Here is a 24,356-nt window from a genome sequence, read left to right on the forward strand (position 1 = left end):
TATATGTCGTTTACGTTTGTTCTGTGTTTCTCTGCATAGCAGGTGCTCACTGAAGCTGGGGACCTCGACATCGACGCCGTGCAAAGATATGTCGTCACATGCTCTCCAGAGATTCTGTGCCACAAACGCATCGGCTGCCATGACTGCTTCTTCACGACACGTTTTCTGTGGCACCGATGCTGTAACCTGTGACATCGTGGTTTGAACAGACAAGTAAAAATAAAATAATAAGAATTAGAGAGAGTAGTTTGCATACCCCGACCTTTATCCGTGCTAAACTGTAAGTCTTGTCTCCTTCCTCTATACATGAAATATGCAAAGCATCAGGAGTGTATTTCGCGGTACTGTGGGGCTAAAAAATATTTCATTACATTCGTAGGCTAGGATGGCATGCAAGTGAGTTATCAAGCGAGCGAACGTCAGTAGGCAGGCCATATTTAGGCTGTCTCGTTTAAAAGAAAGTTCTCTACTGCGCGATCATTAAAATAGTGCTGCGCGAAACACTAAGCCAGCGAAGCACGCGTTCGGCGATGGAGCACCAAGTGTTCTCGAGTACGCCGTTGCGTTCTTCCAGAGAACTGTTGCTCCTGGTGATTTTATTTGCGTCTAGTGGACACACGGCAACCGGCGAAAGTGTCGCCACGGTTCCCAAGTTTCTTGCCGAAGTGCAGGCCAGTGCTTTAAGTGCCGCAACGATGGTAGACAGGCGAACGCTATTCGCAACGGTGGACGCCTTTCCCAAGTCTCAGTCGAGCGCAGTACCGAAAGGAGCTCCGGTTTCCGTCGTGACAGCGTCTAAGCTGATAGACACAGTCGGCCGTCTCTCTGGTGACAAGTGGGGCACCTCGTCCAAATCAAGGACCGCCGATGGTACGAGGACTTCTGAGATCACTGCTTCAAACGTATCAATGGGGACGAACCGGACTGCGGTTGAAGCTGTCACTGTTACGCAGTATTTGGCGGGCGCTGGTGCAACGGCGACAGGGAGCACCACTCAGCCACCAGAGACCTCGAGGATACGGGCTCTGATAACAAAGGCCCTGCCAACCGTGAGCGGCAGACTCATGCGGCGGCTGCTTCAGGCTGACATATCTGCAGAATGCAGCCTCGGCGTGCTCCACTTTATGCGCGCCATCCAGACGCTCGAGCCATGGGCCTTCAGACGTGAGTATGCTTCTTATATGCTTACTATAGGAGATGTTTGTTTTGATATTATAACATTATCTGTAAACAAGGCCGACATTTATAGGTATTTTGTTAGTTTGCCGGTGGGTTACGGGAAGACTTTCTCGGCATTTATATGCTCATTCTAATGACAGAGATGCTGTTCTGTGCAATAATTTGGGTGTTCTGGTACGCAAATCATGTTTCAGAAGGTTGGAAGTTCCATTAAACACTCACCGCGTAGCTTTTTTTTTTCTCTTCAGCGACGAAAAATGAAAGAACCAGTTCACAAGCCGCTGTATTGCGCGCAGTTGTTATCCGAATCCTTGGAATACTTTGTTTCTAAAGAGTACGGTCAGTACTTGAAGTAATTCTTCACAAACCTCAAACGATGTACCTAGGTCCCTGTGGAATAGCGCTTCTTTTGAGGGGCTCAAAAATTAAAAAAAAATGTTTTTCAAGAATACGCGTAAATTGAAATCTCCTTGTGTTTTTTGCACTGTTCTAAGGCCTAAACATATGTGGTCAGGGGCAAGCAATTGCAGGTCGCAGAGAACCGCGCCTAAATTGTACTTCGCTATTACAATACACTGTAAGCAAAAAAGAGCCAAGATGGGAGTAAATGGACTTGTCCTCTAGCGCACGCCCCGATGGGGGTTTTATATACTCCGTCCAGGGGAGTAAAAAATTTACCCCCCTTAAGGACGGAGGTTTTGGATGGACTGAGGGGAGTATTTGTTTACATCCATAGGGGAGCTTTTCCAGGTAAGTATGGGAGTAAATTTTTATAACCATTGAAAAAAAAATGCTTTTCGCTGTCGCACCATGCGCCTGATAATCTTTAATTAAATTAGCATCGAAACAAGCAAACTCGATCACACGTACACAAACATGCACACAACATTCGCAAAGTAATACAACACTCACACTGACAACCGCTCGCCACCCGCGCTTCACAACCAAAATTTGGTCACCGAGTATATATAGGCACCACATCTTGACCTCCAATGTAGCTCAGACGGGACAATTCTTTTCCGTGTAATTGAGCAACAAACATTCATGGCGTACGTGTAAATTTGCGGTGGGCTTATAGATAAGACTGAGGCACACCTATCTTTTACTATAAACCCGCCTAACATTCAACGCCTTTTTAATTAGCGAATTTTGATTATTAGCTGGCACTCTGTCGCATGAGGTGTATCCGCCTTAGCAGTACTGTGCGTAAGTCTGTAAAATGCACATAATCGTACACGAACCACGAGCGGCCGTGCACGAACGCTTCAGCGGCACACATTCACGAGCAACACCGGCGAAGAACAGCGTCGCCGACGGCGTCGCTAGGCCTCTCCCAGGAGTACGGCACGGCTATAGGATGAACGACAGCTCGCGATCACAAAATGCTTGCTGCTGTACAGTTTTCGTCGCCGTTATTTTACACACACACTGCCGCTATCCGAGTCCGCTATCCGCGTTAAGCTACGGAGCGATGCACTTACAACGAACGAGACGGCTCGTAGTCGCGGGTCCTGTTGCTCGCAGTGCATCGGCGGTCGCATGTTGGTTCAATCTGTCTCGTATCGGCGCTCGCCTTCTCGCTAGACGTTTGACAGCGGTGGTTGCATGGCGCAAAAGAGACAATTTAGACTTATTCATTCCAGCAGCTTTTATTTTCTGTGAAACATATTCTTTGCTTCACCGGTGGCCGGGGCGAGCTCGTAGAACTCACCACGGCGACCGGTGTGGCTGTGCGAGTTCGCTACGTCGTCGGTACCAAGCCGGCGGCGTAGCGAAGTCTTCTTACCGCTTAGAAGTTGCAGCCGGTGAAGCATCGGTTCGGTGACACTCCGAGAAGCAAGCGTTGCCGGTGGTCGGGGCCAGCGCGTCGCCGGCGCAGCTCTCACACCGGCCGCCGGCCGGCTTGATGCCGACGACGTAGCGAAGCCTACTTCTTTCTGCTTCGAAGTTTTAGCCGGTGAAACTCCAGAAACAACCCGCTGACGATCGCAACAGCTTACTTTTGTTACCGATGAAATTATTTTTCGCACTTCTTCGTAACTCGGCACGCTGAAGCGAGGTATCCGTGGCGTGTCGGAGGCTTGCACTCGTGTGCATGGGCATTGCCGCTTGACGGGAGAATAAACACGCGACAGCCAGCTCGATGTGTTCGCGGTCGGACGCTGGCGCGAGTTGAACTTGTGTCGGCCGGCCGTTGCAAATCCTCGCTGCACTGATAATTTCGTTGTCTGTCGACAATGCTCACACGGCGACCCACACAAGGCACTGGAGCTTCACACCGGCGTGCTAAACGATGCCCGTACACACACGCACATTCACACACGCACGCACGTCACGACCAAAAATGGTTTTTTAAACTCCCATAGGGAGTTTCTAACCACGTGACACGCACGTCACGACCAAAAATACTTTTTAAACCTCCCATAGGGAGTTTCTAACCACGTGATCTAAAACTCCGTGGGGAGTTTAACAGGGTCATGTCGTTCATAACCTCCCTCATTAAGCAGGGGGCGTTTTACGACGACATGTGCCGACTTCACTCCGCTAGCACGGAGTAAATGATTGGGGCATGGGGGTTTTAGGAGCTCATATGCTGGAAAAGCTCCCATCTCGGCTAATTTTTGTTTACAGTGTATCCACGATTTTTTAGTAGTGGTATTTAAAACGAGGTTGGATACATCGGCAGAAATGCAGAAATTACCATTGGTTTCGGGCTCTTCGCTACGATCCTTCATTTAATGATTGATAGGCTGTCAAATTAACATTTCATAATATGATTTTACGTGAGACATTGCTATTCGCAAATGGGAACCGGTTACTCTGGAATGCGTATGCACATTGAACAGATTTTCGCGGTCACATCAATTCCTTTATAATAATTCTCAATGTCTGCGATGAAGTACATTAGCATGCATTCAAGTTACCTTCGTGCTTCAGTACACAAAACGGCGGTTACTCCAAACAAGTAACTGGAACAACAGCGTGATTTTAGCGCGAGTTTAATGGCGCATATCGAAATCCGTGCCACCATCTGATTTCATTCCAAGTGGATACGCCATGCAATATCCCCAACTACTATTCTTCTATTGTAACGTGTACCGTAACTAATTATTGAAACGCCTTAGTGAACTTTGTTAGTTGGTCGTTTATGTAATTCGATTCTTCAAGCAACTAATGTCTACGGTTCCATATGGTTAATGCAGCGCATGCAACGCGGACGAAGAAAGGGGATACAACGAGCGCTTTTCTCGCACCCGAAGTTAAAAGAAACAAAACAAGAAGAGAACTCAAACGAAGTGCGCAGTCGCCTCACGCAGAAAACGTGCCAACTTGCAAAAAGGCAAGAAAAGCAAAAACAATCGAATAAACAAATTTAGCTTCTTAACACGAGAAAGGTAGCACACAGGTATGTCCGGACTGCTGTCTGCTTAACCTCCCTGCCTTCCTTCCTCCCTTCAAAAACCTTCAAATGCCAATCAACAACAAAAAAGTACCCCGCCTCCAAAAAACAGAGTTCGCTTCGCGATAACGCAGCTGAAGGAGAGCTGACACAGCTTTCGTAATGAAGAGGGCTTCCATAATTTCGGGCGCCGTGTGCCTATACATATTTGTCTTGTGAAAAATATGCGTGTACTTAGAATCCTTGCAGTGGGCAGCTAAGTGCGAACTATAATGAGCATTAAATTTATTTTTACGCTCTCTAAGGCGGGTGTTTAAGCAGCGTGCCGCCTGCCCAATGTATACAAGCCCACAGGTCACAGGTATTTGATAAACAACACCGGAAGCGCATGGCACAAATTGGTTTTGGTATTTCGTGCTACAGTCAATTTTCTGTGAAGTAAGGCTGCTGTCAATCTTTCCAAGTTTGTTAGGGCGTACTGAAGACCCTCTGTACGCCGTAGCGGCCACCAACTTTTTTAGAGCATAGGGCATGACAGCAATGTTTTTTATCCTTGTTCTGTGGTGCAAACTTCACCTTTCTTGGAGGGAAAGAGCGCGAAAGACGAAAGACCAGGCAGAGAAGGACACAACCAACCAACAACAACAACACAACCTGCCTGGTCTTTCTTCTTTCGCGCGGTTTCCCTCCAATATGTCGTACCAACTCGCCCAAGCAACCCCTTTAGCTTCACCTTTACCTGCTTCAAAAGATTTTCGCGTTCAGCAATCAAGATCTGAGGCGGGAAAACGGAAACCAACAGTCTGTCTAATTCAAGGGAGGAGCTCACGTTGATGGGGCGCTTACAGAGTGCTGAACAGAAGAAAGTGTAATGCCATCTTTCACTGTTTTAGGGACCTGTAACTTAGAAGTGGTTTTGTTGACCTGGGGCAGAGCATACAACGCGTGTGGCCAGATAAAAACATTAGTTGCAGATCCAGAGACTGTAGGCATTCCTCTTTGGGAAGTTCAAACATGGGGCGGTAACTCCTTGTACCTCCCATAGGACGCGCTCTCGCATGCTGATACGCTGCGACAGCGCCGCTTCCACCACTGGCGGCTGCCGGGTATCCAACTAGAAATGATTCACAAACAAAACAACCCCGCATGTCGTCGCTAATGAGGTCAGGAAATAGAGTAAAAGGGTGTGAAACCGAGAGGAGGAGGGTTGCCGCGGAAGCTGCCCTTTCTCAGTTAGCATGCAAGCGGAATGTGTTTGCGCTCTGTTGCAGGTCCGCTGGCCGCTCGGGCGACGCGGCCATTCTTAAAGTTTAGTTAACATATTTTTTCTCTAGTGTTGTGAAGTGCAAAAACTAAAGCTGACCGATTTCTGAATAAGGCGAAACTCGATCAACACAAGTCAAATTTAAATCTTTCTTTTTTTTAGTGACACGCTTCGTGCTAAAAAACAGACATACACGTAGTGTGAAAGTGTTAATCTGCAAAAGCAGCTTTATTCACAACTGAAATATGCACAGTTAAGTTTGGGTCGATGGAGGTGATCCCGATGGTTCGGATGATCGTGGCGACACGTTGAAGGACTGGACAGGCCCTGTTGTTCAGATCCTGGCAAACTTGAGTTTATTTACACACTTTTACACTTTATGACAAAACAAAGGCCGGCGCAGCCACTGAACAGCTCTCGCGACAACAACTGGGCTGGGCCCGCACCAAGCGTTCAAGCCCTTAAGAGAATATCTCTAAGTCCTTCGTCCCTGGATCAGAGTCGGCGCCAAGCACGACCTCTGTCCCCTCCTCAATCTCTCCGTCGAGCACCAAGCTCTCCCCTCTCCTCTCCTATTTCTTCCTTTAAATCCACCCTATCTCGTCTGAGACCACCTTACGGGACCAACCCTTTTCGATACTCCACCAATGAAGCAGAGAACTTTCTTTCTCTCAGAGACGTGTCTCCGCCTCCACATTCTCAGGCTTTGCTGCCCTCACTATGCGGCAAGCCAACTAAAGACGCCATCAGTCACATACACAGTCAAAGTACACTGAAATACACCACACCAACGTGCCCAGTTTACAATGCCGACTCGAGCCTTCTCTGCGACAAGATGCCGCCGCAAAACCACGTCGGTGCTCATTCAGTGAGGACCGTCGCGACGGCGACACATTGTTTACGTTGTCAGTCTCCGTGAGATCGCTTCCGCCGCACGGGTGACTCCGCCGCGAAAGCAGCGGTCGACAGAAGGTCGCGGGGTTCGGCTACAAAGGCGCGGGTAGAGGCGAACGGCCTAATGGCCCTTCTGAGCGCCCCTTTTCCGTCGGGCGCCGTCTGCCGATTAGTCACCGTTGATCCGCACTGGTGAAATCTTCCCCCGAACATAAGTTGCACATAATGAGCAAACATTGGACCCATAATATCCGAACCAATGCGAAACTTATTAACAATCACGAGCAGGCCACGTCGTACTTGTCTTTATCATTATTAATGAGAACTAACAGACAATAACGCCAAGGAAAGTATAGGGGGTGTTATCTGTAGTATTTAGAATATAAATGTGAAGAAAGTAAAGTGGACGAAAAGATAACTTGCCGCCGGCAGGGACCGAACCTGCGACCTTCGAATAACGCGTGCGATGCTCTACCACTGAGCTACTGCGGCGGTCATCCTCCCGTCCACCTTATGGGATAGATATGTGCATTTAAACCTTGGAGTGTCCCTGCCGGCGGCAAGTTATCTTTTCGTCCACTTTACTTTCTTCACATTTATATTCTAAATACTACAGATAACACCCCCTATACTTTCCTTGGCGTTATTGTCAGTTAGTTCTCATTAATATTGTGTCTAACAAAGAAAATGAGCCCTTAAGAGTCATCTTTTTTCCTTGTCTCTATCACGTCTGTCATGACGGCGCACATACTTTTCTTGCAGAACTTGAGTACCAAACCAGACAGAAGTTCAGGGGAAGATGCAGGCTTGAAGCGATTCGTTGAACAGGGAATGCCGCTGGAGACAATGTTTCGGCAAGTCGACTTGTCTTCGCCAGGGCAGCAGGACTGCCTTGGCGAAGAAAATACCACTTGTCAAAACGTGGGCTCCAGCGACATTCCCTGGTCAACGATTTCTCAAAGCATCAGTGAGTCCATTGCATGTATTCCAGACAGTATTAGAAGTAAAGACCCACAAAGTTTCAAGCTGGCCACATGCATTTCAATGAACAGGAATTAAGGAGCCTATAATTGCTTCACATCGTTTGAACTACATGCAAAAAGTAAAAGATGAACAAACTGTTTAGCTGAACCAACACGCATGCAAGCATTTCATTAAACGTATTTTGCCGGCAACAGGCAGGCTGTCGACATGACGACTTATTCTAGCGACATTACGCTTCTGTCAGTCCAGTCAGGCTTGCAGAAGAGTGGGTTTACTCACTCACTCATGCAAAATGAATACCTGTTCAAATAATGGACCCAAATACTTGTGCTCACCCGTTGTATCTAGGAAACCTGAAAAGCCTTCGTGGAACTGGAAATCCTTGGGTTAACACACCACAGAGCCGTGCAAAACATGCGATTCCCCGATTTAGCCATCTTCGTAATGCATGGTTGACCTGCTCGACGTGGATTCATTGCGGCTTCCGTTCACTACACGCCACATCAAACATTCTATGTTTACCATATTCATACCTGACACGCCAATTGAGCGACATAACCGAGCGCCGTCCCACTTGTGATATCGCTGAGCGAGTGGCAAGGGTGAGCGGAGGCAAGCGCTACGAACACAAGTCAACCAGTTCCCGCTCTTTGCCCCATTTAAAATTCCCAAAATAAGAAATAAGTAGGACAAATAAAGAAAATAAGAGTTGTTTACAGTTCAATCAAATTTCTTCATTAGTAAAAATTCATTAAAGACAATAAATGCCAACATCCACATCAACCACACTTCGTTCAACCAGATCTTGGGATGTCCAGCAGCCGCTACCAGTGCGCATGTTCCTCGAAACTTAAACTGGCGCTCAGTTTCCGAGGCCCGGTTCAAAAGTGAAGCTGAGTCCAAAACTCACTACCCTGAAAACGTTCAGCATTTCTATAAGGAGCCTTCCGGTGTCGCAATTCGGAATAAAAACAAGTTAATCATCTACATAGCGGGAGAGTCGTCTACTTAGGCCGTTCAAATTATGTTCCGGCATCCTGTCAAACTTGCTCAGATAGATGTCACACAGGAAAGGCGCAAACCCAGACCCTATACAGACTCCCGACGTCTGTATGAACAATTATCCATCCCATTTTACAAAGGTCTACACAAGGTAGAAAGACAGTAATTCCATAAAACCTTCAACACTGATGCCGGCTTTGTTGCTGGAAAAAACTTGGTCGTTATCCTCACAGATACATTGCTTCACATTTTGCAAAAGACGGTCATGTTGGAAGGACTAAAAACATATTTGTTATCAATACTGAAAGCAGAGCATGCACCTGGGTTGCTATCCCTATGATAGTCAACAACAGGTTGGGAAATGTGAGCACGAAACGGGACTACAATATTAAGTGCCGATAGATGCCTCTGAAGATATCTGGAAACAGCATATTGCATTGTTCCCTGTTCAGGCACTATTGCTCTGAAGGGCATGTCTTTTTTGTGGGTTTCAATGGAGAAGAAAACTTCCAAGTGAAGACCCTTTGTCTTCGTTAGCAGTTCCGGCGAGGCTAAGTTCATCGAGGAGCACTCGGGCCTTTTTCTTGACCTTTTTTTCTTTCATTGAAGTCAGCTGAAAATTTTTCTGTGAAGCTTCAGATGCCGTTTCTCCGAAGATACCCTCGGGTAGTACAACAAAAAAGCCTTCTCTATCCGAAGTCAACTCAAAGCTGGTTAGCTGCCGCGAAATTAATCAGGGACAAGGCCGTCCTTGGTTGCAAGGCTTACAAAAAGAACTGCCGAGAACACCAGCACTCTCTTCGATGCACCTTAGTTTTTGGTCCTCAGGAAAGAAACGAGTAACGGTCCTAGCAATACATACTTTTTCGAAGGAAGGAAGGAAGGGAATACAAAAGGGAGAAGGCAGGGAGGTTAACCAGACAGCAGTCCGGTTGGCTACCCTACGCCGGGGGAAAGCGAAGGGGAGTGGAAAGATGGGAGAGACGGAGAGAGAGGGGGAAGCGAAAAAAAAAGGAAATGATCAATAAGTGCACTGACACGTATGTGGCCGTGGCACTGTAAAAATAGTCACAAGCGCTCACAAGCTTTCACACAGGCCCGGGCGTAGGTGTGGTACCGAAGCAAAACTTTGGACCTAATTCAAGAAACGTTTTTTAGCTGTCCGGTAGCGTAGCTCCATCTAAGGTCAACGCAGCCGCTTCGGCTGCAACAGGCTTTGTCTTCCTAGGCAGATCAGGAAGCACAGACATAAGTCCGTAATTTGCTGCGAAGTCCTGTACCATCCGCTCAAAGCACGGTAGTGATGCATGTGGTCATACTTAGCCTAACACACATTCCAAAGACAGTCCTTGTAGAAACGCCCCTGGCGCCATCATTTCGAAGAAGGGATCCGACAAAGCCTCCGGGAATGGCCCACTGACGGTTGCAGGGGACCACAGGTGAACCGAAGGTCGGGAGGACCGAAGCCGCGCTTGGCATGCCAAGAGGCTGGCCTTACACACACTCATGGCGGTGACGTTAGCAAATGTGGCTGAGTCATAGAAAGGTTAACACATTATAAAGAGCCCGATGTGCAAGAAATATACTGTAGCAACACAGACAACAAGGAGACACAACGAGCGCTTCCTTCTTAGTCCGTGTTGTTTGAGCTGCTTTAACCATAATGAAACCTTAGCGGCTAGTCCAGTTGTCGGCCTTGCTATAATAACCACTGCGTCCAGTAATCGAGCTTGAGGCCTAAAATACCGTTGTCACAGACGATTTACAAGAATTATCAATGGTGTAAAGACACAGTGATAATATGCAAAGTTTTAAATAAAAACAACCGATTTTAGTTTCTGAAAAACGTTTCGGTGAAAAGCTTCTCCTTAGCGTCCTGTGGCTTACAAATTGAAACGCAGTAATTTGGGCCACATGTACTTTCGCCTCCACCGCCTTCAGTTTGTGTTGCCGTTTCAAATTCAACACTGACATCAGAACCAGCGGCCAGATTAGTCGCAACATGACGCGGTTATAGCTGCACAAACCACTCGCTCGAACAGAAAAATGGATGTCGCGTTTCAATCCGTCTGCACGCCTCCGACCTCCAGGAAGCTTGGATTTCTTTCGAAATTTATGAGCAAACTGAAACTTAAGATTTTCACCCAGAGGAGCATGCTTTCGAGCTTACGGAGCAGAGTATATTTGCTAGCGCTGTTCATTTGTTTTTCTGTTTCGCGATAGCACGGAATCGGGAAGCATCGAAGCTGAAAGATACCGAGTAACTTGACCGATACTTTCACTTGATTTAATGATTTAATGCATTCACCCGAACCACTAAAGTTCTCGAAGGCATTTAAATCCGAAAATATCCCGTATACAGTTGAACCCTTCAATAACGAAAGCCCTCAAGAACGAAATTCTCGCGGCAACGAAGAAATCTGGCGTCCCCGGCGAACGTGCATACAGTTCACTGCATTCTCCCCCTCTCGACATGTATCGTGTGCGGTATCTACTGAGTAACAACAGCAACCGGTTTTCAGCATACGGAAAAAGCCCCCCAGCCTTTATTCGCACATGTTTTATACCCTGTACAGGAAAGGGCACACAAGTGGCGAGCATGCGCCGTAGAGGCCACTTGCAGGCAAGCACCGCTTCGGCTTATCTACCTGATACATCTTCCTCGCTTGGAATGAAAACTAAATCACTTTATCGTTTTGACGAAAAACAGGTACACTCAAAATAACGCACAGCACTAAACACCAATCGAAAGTTTGCGCACGCACTTCAGAAGGTTTTGAGTTCACGGAACTTGCTCGAAGTTGTCGTCATATCTCAACCGCCGTGGTTGCCTTCTTTCGCGCTCTGACCTTGGTTCTCGCGTCGATGGCGTAGCGTCAGGTGCGCTTGCGTCGTTTGGCTGGATCTGGACAGGGCACCCGTCCTCTTGGAAGTCATCGGGGATGTCATCAACACTAGGCGAACTGCTGAAAGGTTCAGCAGTAGCCCTGAGGTGTTGTCGGTTGCGGCGCAAAACACTGCCGTCTTCGGTGGCGACCTGGTACGACCTGGGTTGATCAGCCGCATTAAGAATCCTTGCTTTCGGTGACCACGAGTCTCCTCGTACCCTGACAACTTGGCCTCTCTGTAGCGGTGCAAGGCTCCGTCTTGGGGGTCGGTACTGTTCATGTTTCTTTACCACCTGTCTTGGAGATTCGTTGAAGTCTGGAAGAGTTGTCCGAAGTCGTCTGCCCTGAAGCAACTCTCCAGGCGACTGACCGCCTTCTAGCGGACTGGTCCTGTAAGCGAGCAATCCAAGCCACAAATCATCTTTCATCTCTGACGCCGGTATGCATACTTCTGACAAACTGGGCATCTTCTGATGAGTGCTTCAATGTCCGCATTCAGACCAGGCCAGAACAGTAACTTACGCGCTCGAGATCTGCATTTATTTACCCCTAAGTGGCCTTCGTGAATTCTTCGAAGTAACTCGGGGCGCATGCTTGATGGTATCACTGTTTTGCATCCCTTAAACAACACACCACTCACGACAACCAATTCACTTTCGAATGGTTTTAGTGTTCCACAGACTGGCCTGTTGCTTTCCAAGCAATGAATGACTTGACTCAAGTAGTCGTCCTTGCTAGTTTCTTGTGTCAACCGCTTCAAAGTTGCTTCGCTGACAAGTGATGAAAGAACACTTACCGCGTGAATTTCTACGTCATCATCGGTGTTTTCTTCTGTGTTTCCCACGGGAGCTCGAGACAGCATGTCGGCGACCACCAAGCATTTTCCTGGAACAAAATGGAGCTTATAGTGGTATTTAAGTAAACGAAGAAAAAATCGCTGCAATCTGGGCGGCATTTCTCCGATCGGCTTCTCAGAGATTGCTATTAAGGGTCGGTGGTCGGTTTCGAGGATAATGTCACGTCCGTACACAAAATGGTGAAACTTCTCGCACCCGAACACAACAGCCATAGCTTCTTTTTCTATCTGGGAGTACCTTCGTTGCGCTTCTGTTAAGACGCGTGAGGCATACGCAATTGGCTTCCACGAATCATCATAACGTTGCCAGAGAGCAGAGCCTAGTCCATATTGCGAAGCATCTGATGTTATTTTCGTAATCCTTTCAGGATCAAAAATCGCCAACACCGGACCTTTGCTCAAACTGTCACAAATCATTGTCCATTCTTTAGCGTGGTTTTCCGTCCACTCAAAGATACTATTTTTTTTTATCAAGTCGCGAAGGAGTTTCGTTCGGTCTGTGACTGACGGTAGGAACTTCGCCAAATAGTTTACGACCCCGAGCATGCGCTGCACTGCTTGCTTATCCTTCGGTGGTGGCATACTTAGCAGAGAGCTGACCAAGGTAGGATTTGGGCGCATGCCGTCTGCTGCAATAACGTCACCAAGGAAAAAAATCTTGCTCTCGCCAATGATGCATTTGTCTTCATTAAACGTTAGGCCAGCTTTCTGTGCTGCTTCCATTACCGCTCGTAACCTCTCATCGTGCTCTTGTCTTGTGTTACCCCACACGATAACGTCATCGACGTATACTCGCACACCTGGCAGCGTCTCGAATATTTCGCTGATAGACTTTTGAAACACTTCTGGGGCAGAGGCTATGCCGAAGGGGAGCCTCAAGAAACGGTAACGACCGAAGGGAGTCGCGAACGTACAGATTCTTGACGTTTCATCATGCAGGGGTATCTGGTGAAACCCCGAGTTGGCGTCAAGGCGCGTAAAAAACGTGCTCCAGCTAATTCAGATTCGATATCTTCTCGACGCGGCATCTCGTAATGCTCGCGCTTCAAACAGTGATTAAGTTTCCTCGGGTCCATGCATAGCCTTAGTTTACCGTCCTTTTTTCTGATAATAACCAGAGGACTTACCCAGTCCGTCGGCTGGTCTTGCTTGGCTATAATGCCGGCTTTGACCACACGGTCAAGTTCTTCGCGCAGAGGCTCCCGTAAGGCAAGGGGCACACGGCGGGCTGTCTGGACGACTGGGACAGCGTCTTCTCGAAGAACCATGCGGTATGGGCGGTTGATACATCCAGTCCCAGAAAAAAGGCGTCGATACTGCTGGACGACTTCCTCGCTGCTGCTTATTCCGATATCATTAACGGTACGCGAGAACAGTTCAAGCAGTTCGCTCGCTCGCAGTCCCAGTATGGCCTGCCGGTCCTTCTTCACGACGAAGAAATCAATCTTTGCCTTTTTGCTTCCGACGGTCACCGTGGTAGTCATGAAGCCAAGATGCTTGATGACTCCTCCGTTGTATGATCGTAGGATACAGTTACTTCTAGTCAATGGTATCCTTGGTTGCAGCTTCTTGTAGGCAGAGAATGGCACGAGGTTGGCTTGTGATCCTGTGTCAACCTTGAACTCTAGTGTCCTGCCCGCAACTTGCGCTCTGACCACCCAGTCACGGTCACACGCGCTTCCAACGCTGTTGACACCGACGTCCAAGATGGCAAATTCCGAATCGCTATCCTCGGTGCTCCTTACTTCCTGGACTTGCCTGCTCCCCTTGCACCGGGCAGCGAAATGATTCTGCCCTTGACATTTCCTGCATGTTTTGCCAAATGCCGGGCAGCTTCGCGGACCGTGTGTGCGTCCGCACCTGCGACACTTGAATGTTGCTGGCTGTTCATCACACTGCTGCTGATCCCGTCGTTTGACAGCATCAATCTGTCTCTGTTCTCGTGACCAAATCTCGTTTTGCGCGGCAGACATTTCCGCAGCCTTGCAGACTTCTTCCGCTTTAGCCAATGTCAACTTATTATCTTGCAGCAGCTTTTGTCTGACTTTGTCATTATTTGTTCCAAATACTATTTGGTCACGAATGAACGATTCTGCCATAGTGCCAAAGTTGCAGGACCGAGACATCTTTCTGAGCTCTCTGACAAACTGTTCGACTGGCTCACCTTGAGCTTGGATGCGCTTCCGAAACATGTAGCGCTCGTGCACTTCATTCAGGCGTTCTGCACAGTACGCGTCAAACTTGGCGATGACAGTTGCGTAACTTTCTTGGCTCTCGTCGTCCCCGAAGGTGAAATTGTTGTAAACTTCTAGGGCGTCGTCGCCTGCCAGAGTTAGCAATAAGGCAATCTTCGTGGCATCATGTCTAGGCTTTTTATCTGGCTCAGAGGCAGTCAAGAAAAGTTCAAACTTTTGTTTGAAAAGGTTCCACTGCCTACTGATATCGCTGGTGAAGTGCAGCGGCTCCGGTGGCTTCACAAGGTCCATGCTTCTGCGTTACCGTGCACAAGCACTGTGGTCGTGGCTTCACGTTCTGACACCATGTATCGTGTGCGGTATCTACTGAGTAACAACAGCAACCGGTTTTCAGCATACGGAAAAAGCCCCCCAGCCTTTATTCGCACATGTTTTATACCCTGTACAGGAAAGGGCACACAAGTGGCGAGCATGCGCCGTAGAGGCCACTTGCAGGCAAGCACCGCTTCGGCTTATCTACCTGATACAGACAGCGAAGAGATTTTACAAAGCACTCACGCAATAACTAAAGTTTCAGGTAGTGATCCACAATATTTTTTTCAACCAATGAACCATTTGGGAACCCAGACGTTTCAAAATGCCAGAGACGGAAGCGGGAGCTTCTTCTGCAAGCAGCGATGACTGCAGCCACTTGCTGAAACATGGGATGCGAATCTTCGTGTCCATGGCGCGACACCAAACGCTGTTGAAGTGCACTTTTCGTGTGCTGTCACCTACCTGATCGTGCATGAAGCGTTCAGCGGCGACACTATCATCGAAGGCATGCGCAAAGAATATGCGAGTGACTACGGTAGTGAGTAAATGAACAAAACTCAAGCTACGCAAGTACGTTCGTATGAAGTTCTTTATGCTTTTGACATGATTCGAACTTTCCTCGGCGCCCACGATGACGATGAAGCGATGCAAAGCTTACTAAGCTTCGAGGCTCGAGCCGTCAAGCTCCTTCAAAGCAACGTGAAACAGAGCAAGACCAGCGACTACTTTAAATAAATTTGGCTGTGCGAAGCAACTGGTGTGCCTATTTTAACAGCGAAGCTGTTATTAGTCGAGGCTTTCATGTCCGGGTCGGCGTAGAAGTCACCACGTGGCCTTTGGCCTTGCAGTGGGGCGAGTCAGGCTCGCTAGGAAGGGGAGGACTGCGCCGTACTGCGAGAGGCGAGGGCGGAGGATGCCGAGGGGTGAACTTTCGAGAAACGCGCCAAGATGTGGTGACGGTGAGGCGCAGTGGAGTGTAAAACAGCGCGTCAGTGTGAGTGTTCAGGAGTTTGCGCTTTCAGAATGGCGAACATTTCTCGTTCTGCCGCTGAAGGCGCCACGCGACGCGAGCGTGAGCGAGAGCTGACGCGAGAACGGGCATGTCGTCGACGAGCCAACCGCACTGCTCGCGCAAGGGAGACCGAAGCTAAGCGTAAACGAACGGAAGGACGGGCATAAGTTTGCTGTTTGGACCGTGTTCGCGAAGTGGAGCTGGCTGGATTTTTTTTCTATTTTCGCGACAACGTAATTCTCACGACAACGAACAAAAATCACTTCCCCGGCGATTTCATTATTGAGGCATTCGACTGTGTATAAACACTCCCCCCTCGCCCTCCCCCCCTCCCATGAGCCACCAAATGGCGTGGGCAGTGAGCAAAGTGTATACGTGCGACATGCTTATGCTTGGGTGACAAAGCGAAAAGTTGTCGTTTGAACCGTTGAATAAAGGCATGCAGTAGATCGAATGTGTGGTAGGAAAAAGCTCTGCCGCGTACCCTACTGAGCTTTTTCACCTGACTTGCCCAGCTGAAAAAGAATTCGGGCAAATCCAGGGCATTGTGGCAGTTGACTTCATGCGAAACAGTGAGCGAGTATGCCGTATGCAGTTTTCATGCGAAGCATTTTTTGAGCGAACCAAAGGTAGCGTTTCTTTCTATCTATCTAGTCGCCTACGTCTGGGCACTCTCGTGGTCGTCCTCTTAAATTGGTATCAACCAAAATTTGCGTCGAAGTGCATGCGTGCGCGAGGAACGCGATATAGATATCATGGGATGAAAAAAATCCCCACCATATCCACGAAGCGAATGATGTCAGAGGAGATAATCTCGTAAACCGTGAATGCTCCGTACAATTCCTCTATTGTCATATAAAGTCGTGACACGTTGTTATAGTAGCGATTGTGGTGAGGCTGTTGTCGAACCATAAGTGGTCGCAGACCGCTGTGGTCTAGGAAATCACGCTTGAAGCGATCGTGCGAGAGAAGCTGCGAAAGCTCGCACCTTTTGCTCAGCCCTAAGTGACGTCGATTGCAGACGTTGTGCGCGAGGAAATCCAACAGTCACTGGGTGTTCCTCAGGCGGCACCGCCGCAGCTGCAAGCAATGAGCTATGCTGCTGCATCCCGACGCAACGCCCCCCCCCCCCTCCTCGCCCACGTCAAGACGCCGCGCTGCCCCAGCAGTTCCGCCGGCATGCACCACCGCCGCCACCACCGACGTCATACCGCCCGCCAGCCGGCCAGCGATACACGCCGAGCAAGGCCGACGTTTGGCGCGCCCCCGACCATCGTCCACTCTGCTACCACTGCGGAGAAGCCGGCAACACCTACCGCCGCTGCCATTATCGACAGATGGGACTGCGCGGGTTCGCCATGGAGGCGCCGCGTCCACAGCAGGGTGAACGACCGCGTGACATCGCGGACTATCTGGCAGGAGCGCAGTGGACCCCCCGAGGACCTTCCCCATCGCCATCGCCAGGCCGCTACGCCTCTCCCCAACGCCGACGATACACTGGCCCAACCCGGGGCCGGTCACCTAGCCCGCATCCGCAAAACTAAGGGCAGCAACCGATGGAGGTGCGGTTGCTGTACGACGAAATACCGAAGATCCTCTGCCGCCGACGACGACGCCACGACGAAATATACAGGACACGACGCGAACCAGACAGACCCTGACGACGAAACCTCGATGACCGAAGTAGACCTGACGACGCAGCGTGGAAGCAGCGGAACAAACCGACGTAGCCGTGACCCGACGCCACGACGTAACTGCAATGCAAGACGACGAACTAGCGACCACGACGTTCTTATCGACGGCCACAGCATCACAGCCCTCGTGGACACCGGAGCCGACTATTCCGTCATCAGTGCACCGTTCGCCACGAAGCTGAAGAAAGTTAGGACAGCCTGGGAAGGCCCCGAAATCCGGACAGCTGGAGGTCACCTCGTAACGCCGGAGGGAATCTGCACAGCGAGACTCACCATTAACAACCGGATTTATCCCGCGAACTTCATAGTGCTGCAGCGTTGCTCGAGAGATGCCATCCTTGGTATGGACTTCTTAGGCCTTCATGGTGCAGTCATCGACCTAAGGTAAAAGTTGATAACACTGTCCACGGAAAAGGCACCACCGCCGCACACTCCGCCAAGAAAGCACGCCTTGAATGTGCTGGAAGACCAGGTCACCATTCCCCCTCGCTCCAGCGTCATTATTTCCGTCGGCACTCATAAATCATCATACCTGGAAGACATCGTTGAAGGCGACCAGCATCACTTGATTAACCGCAAGATTTGCGTCGCAAGAGGAGTAGTCGAGCTGCAGGCAGGGAAAGCAACAGTTATGCTCACGAATTTCTGCAACGAGTACAAGCACATGAGCAAAGGCACGACGGTCGCCTACATCGAAGAAATCGAAAAAGCCAGCAATGCTTTCGGCCTCACCGATTCTACCGAGCCTACTTCGACGAATAAAGGGCCGCAACCAGCTTTCGACGTCAATCGCAGCCTTCAGAAGCACAAACAAGAACAGCTCAAAACCCTGCGCTTGCAATACAAGGACTGCTTTTCGTCGTCGTCAAGAATTCGGTAGACCCCCGTGGCAAAACATCGCATCACAACAGAGGAAAGTGCCAGACAACTGCGTCAGAGCCCGTACAGAGTTTCGACGCGAGAACGCGAGGCCGTGAAGAAGCAGGTCGACGAAATGCTACGCGACGACATCATCCAGCCGTCGAAGAGTCCGTGGGCATCCCCAGTGGTGCCAGTGAAGAAGACGGACGGGACTCTACGTTTTTGCGTCGATTATTGTCGCCTGAACAAAGTCACGAAGAAGGACGTGTATCCCCTTCCCCGGATAGACGACACCCTGGATCGATTACACAACGCAAAGTACTTTTCGTCGATGGACCTCAAGACCGGTTACTGGCAAATCGAAGTCGACGAGAGAGACCGAAAAAAGACTGCCTTTATAACACCAGACGGCCTGTTCGAGTTCAAGGTCATGCCCTTTGGTCTTTGCTCGGCACCTGCGACTTTTGACCGTGTTATGGACACAGTACTGGCCGGCTTGAAGTGACAGACGTGCCTCGTGTACTTGGACGACGTCGTTGTGGTTTCCTCAAAATTCGACGAACAGCTTCGGCGCCTTGAAGTTGTACTTCAAGCAATCAATACCTCCGGACTCACCTTGAAGCGTGAAGAGTGCCGCTTCGCGTACGAGGAGCTCTTGTTCTTGGGTCACGCGATCGGCAAGGATGGTGTTCGCCCGGAATCGCGGAAAACAGCTGCCATCGCTGCCTTCCCGCCGCTCACCGACAAGAAGGCCGTACGCCGTTTTCTCGGCTTGTGCGCCTATTACAGACGTTTCGTCAAGGAATTTTCACAGATCGCCGAGCCACTGACGCAATTCACGAAGGCAGACATCGAATTCAGGTGGGAAACGTCGCAAGTCCAGCACTTCAAGAATTGAAACGACGCCCGCAGGCACCTCCGATACCTGCGCATTTCGACGAATACGCCGAAACGGAAATCCACACCGACGCAACCAATGTAGGACTCGGCGCCGTCCTTGTGCAGAAGAGCGATGGATTGGAAAGGGTCATCATTTATGCTAGCCGGTCGCTATCAAAGGCAGAAATCAACTATTCACAACAGAAAAGGAGTGTCTCGCCATCATCTGGCCTACACCGAAGTTTCGCCCCTACCTCTACGGCCGGCCCTTCAAAGTTGTCAGCGACCACCACGCCTTGTGTTGACCAGCTAGCCCCGCCACTGTGGTCCAGTGGTTATGGCGCTCGACTGCGGACCCGAAGGTCGCGGTATCAAATCCCGGCTGCGGCGGCTGCATTTTTAATGGAGCCAAAAATGTTTGAGGCCTGTGTGCTTAGATTTAGGTGCACGTTAAAGAACCCCAGGTGGCCGAAACTTCCGGAGCCCTCCACTACGCCGTCTCTCATAATCATAATCGTGGTTTTGGGACGTTAAACCCCAGATATTCTTATTATTATGTGTTGGCCAGCTAACTTGAAGGACCCTTCAGGTCGCCTCGCACGGTGGAGCCTACGACTTCAAGAATTCGACATTACCGTCGTTTAGAAGTTCGGAAGAACACACTCCGACGCTGACTGCCTGTCCCGCGCCCCCGTCGATCCACCGCAGCAGGACGACCAGGAGGCTGACTGCTTCTTGTGAACCATAAGTACCGACGACTTCGCCAAACGACAGCGAGCAGACCCAGAACTCAGGTGCCTTGTGGAATACCTCGAGGGCATGACCACCGTTGTTCCGAAGGTATTCACGCGGGGACTGACGTCGTTTTTATTGCACAACGGTGTTCTCCTTAAGAAGAACTTCTCGCCGCTTCGAGCCGATTCTCTTCTCGTAGTACCCTCGACATTGCGACCAGAATTCCTCCAGGCCCTGCACAACGACCCGACGTCTGGATACCTGGGTGTTTCTCGCACGCTCGCAAGAATACAGGAAAAGTACTACTGGCCGCGCATTGCCGCCGACGTAACTCGCTACGTCAAGACCTGGCGGGACTGTCAGCGACGCAAGACACCGCCGACTAGGCCAGCCGGATTTCTGCAGCCTATCGAGCCACCTCGACGGCCGTTCCAGCAAATCGGGATGGACTTATTGGGGCCGTTCCCGAGGTCCAATACCTGAAACAAATGGATCGTCGTAGCTACCGACTACCTCACCTGCTACGCCGAGACAAGGGCCCTACCCAGTGGCAGTGCCGCCGAGGTAGCGAAGTTCTTTGTTAAGAACATCGTCCTGCGTCATGGCGCCCCAGTGGTCCTCATCACGGACAGATGTACGGCGTTTACTGCTGACCTAACTCAGGCAGTACTGAGATACAGCCAAACAAGCCACCGCCGGACCACAGCGTCGGACCACACCGCCGGACCACAGGCCAAATAAACAGTTCCATCTTGAACACGCTGGCTGCTGTCTTCGTCGACGCCATGACCACGTGACAATATAATATTGCACTGTATCTGTCATATTATTCATAACAAAAAGTAAATACTAAAACATACAAAATGTGGCCGATTTTCCCACGGTCACGAAAGAATCAATATTCACGCTCTACAAATGTGGCTGTACACCATCGACATGCACGTAGCGCTCGCACAAGCATCATTGCTGTCGACGACCAGCACGGTCCCGCAGAAATGGTCGGTCAACCACTCTTCTTCATACCACGAAAATGTTTTTCAATCCATGATATCATTTTTCAACCCCCAGAGCAAGCGATACGTGAGGCTACACGTGCACGGCGAGCACACGACAGCGCGTGCAGGGCGCGTGAACGCGCAGAGAGAGAGCGCAATCAAAAGGTGAGACGCCAGCGCTTGCCATTCCTCTAGCGGAGAGAGACGCCCCTCCGCTTCCTTTGGTTCCCACGCACTGCACGGGAAACGTCTCCCGTTCTTTCTGCGATGTCGCCCCGACGAGGGACTGGGAATTACTGCTGCGTTGTTAGCAGCATTGTAAACGCAAAGGGGTTGATTCCACCCGTAAAACTATTCAAGTGCGCTGAACAAGATAAACAAATTTTGTTGCATGCGCTAGCAGTGCACGGTCGGAATTCACGCATGCAGAGAAAATGAGCATCTCCACGAAACATTGAACATAACCAGAGTTCGTTCCTGCTTCACAACTGCACTGATCAATCGAGTTTCTAGGTGATACACGTCCGCGTCTTGGTTGTGCCGGCATTGAAGCAGAAATTACTACAGTGCGTTCAACTTCCGTCTTTTCACCAGTAATAAAAATTTACGAAGCTATATGCGCAGTGTGCCGCGGAACCAACTCACACTTTTTAAATTGTTGACGAAGCCGCTGATGTCAATCGCAAACCATTGATGACGAAGTAGCAGCGATTTATGAGGACCTACGGAGGCGCGTCTGCGACATCAAGAAGCGTTTGCAACGTCGCAATGATGTAATAGGAGGCCATCTGCCAGATGTAGTTTTCGAAAAATTACCTCGTAATTGGTGGTAAATGAATGACACGCTTGGTCGTCTTTGTAGACACCTATTTTTTTTTTGCTGCGTCCATATTAACATATGACTACTTGAAATATAACGTTAATGAAAACCAACAGATAATAAAGCCAAGGAAGGGACAGGGGACGTTAATTTTTCTGTTTTAACTGCGTTATAGTGACTATGATAAAAATCGGAAGAAAGCAACGTGGACGAAAGAATGAACTTTATTCAATATTATTGCGGCCGTTTTCTACGAAGAGACCTTTCCAACTGTCTTTTCGCCCGCTTTAATTTTTTTCACATTTATATAACAAATACTACAGTACGTTCACAACAGTACAATTAACGTCCCCTGTACCTGCCATGGCTTCATTATCATTTGGTTGTCATTAAAGTTGTATCAAACAAATAAACGAGGACTGAAAATTTCCAACTTGAAATATATGTCACCGGACTCCGCGCCGCCCTGTATTTTCGCTGCTGCCGGTATTCTGAGGACGTACTAGCAAAACGCGTTTACACATATGTCCTATTTGTGTTGTGCGGTGATATATATTGCCTATTCATGCAGTGCCAATGGAAATGCGTGGTCGCCAACAGAGGTGACAGCAGATATATTTTGTGGGAAACAGCACAACCGTGTCTCTTGGGGCAAATGTAGCGAATCGGGCACTTGTCTGTTCTTTTTTTGTTCCTCGTTCTCAGTAGCGCCACACATTTTTCGTTATCAAAAAAAAATCACAACATATCCACCAAGTGAATAACGATGAAGGATCTTGCTCCAGAGGTTAAATCCGGTAAACCGTGAATCCTCTGTACATCTGCTCAATCATCATCATATGAAGAAGTGACACGCGAGTTGCTGTGGTGTGATTGTATATACACATTATATACACAATGTTTATAATTTACACATCGATGCACTATATACACAAATTTACATATTGATGCGGTATATACATTTTGTTCAAGAGCTTATTTACGGATCACATCACCTCGGAGTAACGTTTTACTTTTAGTGTAATGGCTTCTTCTGCTTCGCGGCCTCTCAGCTTGGGGTCCGCTTCTGTTTGCGTCCGCTTCGCTGCGGACTCGCGGGCCCGTGCCGCCTCCTGGTCCGCTTGCCGATGAGCCCGTTTACCTTCGGCATCGCGAGCCCTGGCTGCTGTCGCCGTCTCGGTGCTTGTGCTTGCTGTCGGCGCTGGCGTCTCTCTTCGGCATCGCGAGCTCTCACCGCAAGGTCTTGGCGGCGAGCCCGCATGCTGCATTGCGAGCCCTCCGCTCTGCTGCCTTGGCTTCTTCCTTGTTCATGATGAGTAGCGATAGCGAAGTGGACTGAGTAATGTCCGGCGAAACAGAAAGGAAGCGTGCCAAGAGCGAGCGCTATCTAAGGAGCGACCCTCTAGCGGTCTCCTATCAAACTAGAGCACGTGCCAAGTGCGCGTGCTCTAGTGTTTTTTCTTTTCTTTTTTCAAGTGCACGATTCAAGGTCGCGTGTTCCACTCTCGGCGGGCGCGCGCTCCGCCGAATGAGAACTAGCGTGCACGGCAGGAGGGACAAGAGACAACTCCCAGCAACAGGAGCAAGCTCCTAAATGTCCCAGACCGTGACGACGATGTCTGCCATCTCCGCATCTCTTACAAGGTTGAGTAGACGCTGCCCTCTCGCCACCCCCCCCCCCCCTGCAGCTACAAAAGGGATCCTCAGTCACGCGAATATTCTCAGAACCCTCGAAACCCGCGAAAACACGTGCCGACAGCGAGCAGCGTGCGTGCAAAGCAACGAGAACTAAAGGCGGCGTAAAAGGGAGCAGTGTACAGTCGCGTGACGAGCAGAACCGGGCACCGCAGCGCCCCTTCACCGCGCGACTGTAGGCGCGAGTGGGGACCGGATTTTGCAAGAAAGGCGGAGAAACCGAAGCGCCACCTATACAGAGACTCGAGATCGGCGGTACCAGCATTCGCCAAGAGCACCGTCTCGGAATCGGTCTTGCGGATCTTACGGTGTAAGGAAATAAAGCAACACACGATCGTGTGGTTCCCCGCTCACATGGGACAGATCCCCGTCCAACCTCAACGAGTCGACCCAAAGAGCTGCGCGAGGAGTCGTCGATCATGTAGCTACCGAGTGGCGCGGCGCTGAGGTTGTGAACAATAGAGATCCCCCGGCCACGTACATTTAACTAACAAAGAAGTTTTATCTGGGGACGTGGAAGTATCCGCCGGCGCCCAATAAAGTGAACAGGCCTCAGGCATTGACACCCAGACTCTTGCAGGTCGGGGCATATCCTAGCCCCGCACTCTTGCAGAATGCCTATCCCGAAATTCAGCCGTCAAGTTCTTGCGCGCTTTGTCCAGGCTTTGGCAGCTTAGAAGACATGCTC

The 24,356-nt window shown here is 49.7% G+C and overlaps 1 protein-coding gene across 1 annotated transcript in view; it reads left to right on the forward strand.

The window, feature by feature from the left end:
• Window positions 1-858: 858 nt before the first annotated feature.
• The window catches only part of LOC119389270 (nose resistant to fluoxetine protein 6-like), an 81,488-nt gene continuing 57,990 nt past the window's right edge, over window positions 859-24,356 (forward strand). The window contains exon 1 of the mRNA XM_037656475.2: window positions 859-1,164. Within this exon, the coding sequence (XP_037512403.1) occupies window positions 909-1,164 (256 nt within the window). The 5' untranslated portion in view covers window positions 859-908. The remainder of the gene's footprint in view (window positions 1,165-24,356) is intronic.

This window comes from Rhipicephalus sanguineus, chromosome 1, assembly GCF_013339695.2.
Source record: "Rhipicephalus sanguineus isolate Rsan-2018 chromosome 1, BIME_Rsan_1.4, whole genome shotgun sequence".
NCBI lineage: Eukaryota > Metazoa > Arthropoda > Arachnida > Ixodida > Ixodidae > Rhipicephalus > Rhipicephalus sanguineus.